The following is a 5,000-nucleotide window of genomic DNA, read 5'->3' as shown; positions in this document are numbered from 1 at the left end:
AAAATATATATGTATATATTTGTATATACATATGTATATATGTATATACATCTATCTATATATGTACACATATATATATATACACATATATACACCTATATATTTTATATATATATATATATATATAAAATATATATATATTATGATATATATGTATATATCTATTTATGATGTATATATATATAGATATATATATATAGATATATATATAAATAGGTATATATGTATATAGTCATATATACGATATACGGTATAGAGTGACATATTCGTGAGGCGGTAGACGAAGAGGGTCGGGAGCGTTGTTAGTTGATATTTAGGGAGGGTATATATGAGGTAGTATATTAAGATATATATATATATATTGAATATATGTTTCAATTATGTATATACATATATCTACACACTACGAGCTTATATGAGCTATATATATATATACATATATAATATATACATAATATATTTACACCATATACGCTCTGATTCGTCGAGAGTCTCATGAGTCTCTACTCGTGTCCACCAAAATTAGAGTACATCTGAGTACTACTGCTCGTTCTCTACATCTTTCGTGAACCCAAGAGATTGCTCTCAGTCATACGCTCCTTGTCTCTCTCTCGTGAACTAAAAAGGATTCTCTGTCCTCTCTCGTACCAAAAAGATTCTCTTCTCGCTCTGTCTCTCTCGTGTACCAAAAAGATCCTGACACGCTCTGTCTCGTCTCTCGTGAACCAAAGAGATTCTGCGGTCTCCTCTGTCTCCTCTCGTGTACTAAAAAGATCTCTGTCTCGCTCTGTCTCTCTCTCTTGTACCAAAAAGATTCCTGTCTTGCTCTGTCTCTTCTCTCTCTCGTGAACCAAAAAGATTCCTCTGTCTTCGCTCTGTCTCTCTCTCGTGAACCAAAAAGTTCTGTACTCGCTCTGTCTCCTGTCGTGAACCAAAAAGATTCTCTGTCTCGCTTCTGGTTCTCTCTCTCGTGAACCAAAAAGATTCTCTGTCTCCCTCTGTCTCTCTCTCACGTGAACCAAAAAGATTCGTCTGTCTCGCTTTGTCTCTCTCTCGTGAACCAAAAGATTTTCTGTCTCGCTCTTAGTCTCTCGTGACACCTAAAAGATTTCATGTCTCGCTCTGTCTCACTGTCGTGAACCAAAAAAGATTCTCTGTCTCGCCTGTCTCTCTCTCGTGAACCAAAAAATTCTCTGTCTCGCTCTGGCTCTCTCTCTGAACCAAAAAGATTCTCTGTCCTCCTTTGACCTCTGTCGTGAACCAAAAGATTCTCTTCTCCCTCGTCACCGTGAACAAAAGATTTTCTGTCTCGCTCTGTCACTCTGTCGTGAACCAAAAGATTCTCTTCTCGCTCTGGCTCTCTCTCGTGAACCAAAAAAGATTCTCTGTCCTCGCCTGTCCTCTCTCTCGTGAACCAAAAGAATTTCTCTTCTCCTTTGTCTCTGTCTGAACCAAAAGGATTCTCTGTCTCCCTCTGTCTCTCTCTCGTGAACCAAAAAAAGATTCTCTGTCCCTCGCTCTGTCTCTCTCTCGTGGTACAAAAAGATTCTCTGTCTCGCTCTGTCTCTCTCTCATCGTGAACCAAAAAGATTTTCTGTCTCGGCTCTGTCTCTCTCTCGTGAACCAAAAAGATTCTCTGCTGCCCTTGTCTCTCCTGGCGTGTAACAAAAAGATCCTCTTCATCGCTTCTGTCTCCTCTGGTCGTGAACCAAAAAGTCTGCTGTCTCCCTTTGTCCCATCACACGTCGTAACTAAACGATCCTCTGTCTCCACTGACTCACTTCCGTGCGAGCAACCAAAAAGAACGTCCTGTCTCGCTCTGTCTCTCTCTCGTGAACCAAAAAGATTTCTGTCATTCTTCTCGCTCTGTCTCTCTCTCGTGAACTAAAAAGATTCTCTGTCTCGCTCTGTCTCTCTGTTGTGTACCAAAAAGATTCTCTGTCTCGCTCTGTCTCTCTGTTGTGTACCAAAAAGATTCTCTGTCTCACTCTGTCTCTCTTTCGTGAACTAAAAAGATTCTCTGTCTCGCTCTGTCTCTCTCTCTCGTGAACCAAAAAGATTCTCTGTCTCGCTTTGTCTCTCTCTCGTGAACCAAAAAGATCCTCTGTCTCGCTTTGTCTCTCTCTCGTGAACCAAAAAGATTCTCTGTCTCGCTCTGTCTCTCTCTCGTGAACTAAAAAGATTCTCTGTCTCGCTCTGTCTCTCTGTCGTGAACCAAAAAGATTCTCTGTCTCGCTCTGTCTCTCTCTCGTGAACCAAAAAGATTCTCTGTCTCGCTCTGTCTCTCTCTCGTGAACCAAAAAGATTCTCTGTCTCGCTCTGTCTCTCTCTCGTGAACCAAAAAGATTCTCTGTCTCGCTCTGTCTCTCTCTCTCGTGAACCAAAAAGATTCTCTGTCTCGCTTTGTCTCTCTCTCGTGAACCAAAAAGATTCTCTGTCTCGCTCTGTCTCTCTCTCGTGAACCAAAAAGATTCTCTGTCTCGCTCTGTCTCTCTCTCGTGAACCAAAAAGATTCTCTGTCTCGCTCTGTCTCTCTGTCGTGAACCAAAAAGATTCTCTGTCTCGCTCTGTCTCTCTCTCGTGAACTAAAAAGATTTTCTGTCTCGCTCTGTCTCTCTCTCGTGAACCAAAAAGATTCTCTGTCTCCCTTTGTCTCTCTGTCGTGAACGAAAAAGATCCTCTGTCTCGCTCTGTCTCTCTGTCGTGAACCAAAAAGATTCTCTGTCTCGCTCTGTCTCTCTCTCGTGAACCAAAAAGATTCTCTGTTTCGCTCTGTCTCTCTCTCGTGAACCAAAAAGATTCTCTGTCTCGCTCTGTCTCTCTGTTGTGTACCAAAAAGATTCTCTGTCTCGCTCTGTCTCTCTGTTGTGTACCAAAAAGATTCTCTGTCTCGCTCTGTCTCTCTGTCGTGAACCAAAAAGATTCTCTGTCTCCCTCTGTCTCTCTCTCTCGTGAACCAAAAAGATTCTCTGTCTCGCTCTGTCTCTCTCTCGTGAACCAAAAAGATTTTCTGTCTCGCTCTGTCTCTCGTGAACCAAAAAGATTTTCTGTCTCGCTCTGTCTCTCTGTCGTGAACCAAAAAGATTCTCTGTCTCGCTCTGTCTCTCTGTCGTGAACCAAAGAGATTCTCTGTCTCGCTCTGTCTCTCTGTCGTGAACTTAAAGACAAAAAAATTATCTGTCTCCCTCTGTCTCTTTTCTCTGTCTCCCTCTGTCCCTCCCTCGTGGAACCAAAAAGATTCTCTTTTTCGCTCTGTCTCTCTCGCGTGAAACCAAAAAGATTCACTCTCTGTTTCGCTCTGGTCATTTTGGTCTCTCATACTGTCTCTCCCCTTCTCTGACCAAAAAGATTCTCTGAGTATTTTTTTGTTTTTCCCGCTCTGTCCTCTCTCTCACATCGGGAAACCAAAAGATTCTGACTCGCTCTGTCACTCTCTACGTCGGAACTAAAAAGATCTCTGTCTCGCGCCTGTCCCTCTCATCTCTCGTGAACTAAAAAGATTCACTGTCTCGCTCTGCTCTCTTCACCCTACCCCTCCTCCTCCGTGACTAAAAGATTCTCTGTCTCGCTCTGCCTCTCTCCTCGCTCTCGGTGAACTAAAAAGATACTCTGTCTCGCTCTGCTCTATCTCGCTCTCGTGAACCAAAAAGATTTCTCTGTCTCGCTCTGTCTCTCTGTCGTGAATCTAAAAAGATTCTCCTGTCTCGCTCCTGGGTCTCTCTCGGTCGTGAACTAAAAAGATTCCTCTGTCTCCCCTCTGGTGTGCTGGGTGTCTGGTTTGCTGGCACGCTGTGTCTGTCTGGTCGGGGGTCTCCTCTCTCGTGAAACCAAAAAAGATTCTCTGTCTCTCTTGGCTCTTCCTCATTCCTCTCTTCCTACCCCTCTCTACTCCTTTCTCTCCCTCTCCCTCGCTTTCCTTGCCAATCGCTCTCTGTCTCCTCTCCTCTCGTGAACCAAAAAGATCTCTGTTACTCTTCCCCCCCTTTTCGTTTTCGTTTCGCGTGTCTGTCTTCGTGAACCAAAAAAGATTTTTCTGTCTCGCTCGCTCCTGTCTTCTCTGTCGTGAAACAAAAAGATTCTCTGTCTTCTCGCTCCTGTCCTCTCCCTCATGTACCAAAAAGATCTCTGTCTCGCTTTGCTCTGTCTGAACCAAAAAAAGATTCTCTGTCTCGCTCTGTCGAGCTCTCCGTGACCACTAAACTGATTCTCTGTTGTCGCGTCGCACCTCTACACGCGAACACCAAAAGATTCTGTCTCGCTCTGTCTCTCTCTCGTGAACTCTACACAAATTCTCGTGTTCTGCGCTCTGTCTCACCCTACGAGTAACTCAAAAAGATTCTCTGTCTTCGCTACTGCTCTACTCTCCGTGAACTAAAAAGATTCTCTGTCTCCTCTAGTCCACTAGCTCTCGTGAACTACAAAGATTCCTGTCTCGCTCTGTCCTACCTCGCCTTCGACACCTAATCAAAAGATTCTCTGGCTAGCAACCTTTCTCTCTCTCCGTGAACTAAAATACGAATTCTCTGTCTCCGCTCTGTCCTTCTCACTCGTGCAATCAAAAAAGCGTCTCTCTGTCACCCTCAGTCTCTCTCTCGTGAACACAACAAAGACTTCTCAGTACTCTCTCTGTCTCTCTTCTCGTGAACCAAAAGATTCTCTGTTTCGCTCTATCCTCCTGAACCAAAAGATTTTCTGTCTCGCTCTGTCCTCTCTGTCGTGCAAAAAAAAAGATTCTCCGTCTCGCTCTGTGCGTGTCTCTCTCTGTACACCAAGCATTCTCTGTCCTCGGATCATTTGTACCCCGATGGTCGTGAACCAAAAAAGATTCCGCATCACGCTCTGTCTCTCTCTCGTGAACCAAAAAGATTCTCTGTCTCGCTCTGTCTCTCTCTCGTGAACCAAAAAGATTCTCTGTCTCGCTCTGTCTCTTTCTCGTGGGACAGTGTCTTGGTTACACATATAGCTTAACTCTGACGGTATCAACGTTTGCAGAATTGCTG

The 5,000-nt window shown here is 43.9% G+C and overlaps 1 protein-coding gene across 1 annotated transcript in view; it reads left to right on the top strand.

Moving 5' to 3' along the window:
- Elp1 (elongator complex protein 1) overlaps positions 1-537 on the top strand; it is a 15,491-nt gene extending 14,954 nt beyond the window's left edge. Inside the window, exon 6 of the mRNA XM_086550524.1 lies at positions 527-537. Coding sequence (XP_086406650.1) covers positions 527-537 — 11 coding nt within the window. The remainder of the gene's footprint in view (positions 1-526) is intronic.
- The last annotated feature ends 4,463 nt before the right edge of the window (positions 538-5,000 follow it).

The sequence above is a fragment of the Penaeus japonicus genome, unplaced genomic scaffold, assembly GCF_977035675.1.
Source record: "Penaeus japonicus unplaced genomic scaffold, GWHDUDI00000001_assembly GWHDUDI00000023, whole genome shotgun sequence".
Lineage (NCBI taxonomy): Eukaryota > Metazoa > Arthropoda > Malacostraca > Decapoda > Penaeidae > Penaeus > Penaeus japonicus.
The sequence above is the reverse complement of the archived record's forward strand: the minus strand, read 5'-3'. Positions and strand labels throughout refer to the sequence as shown.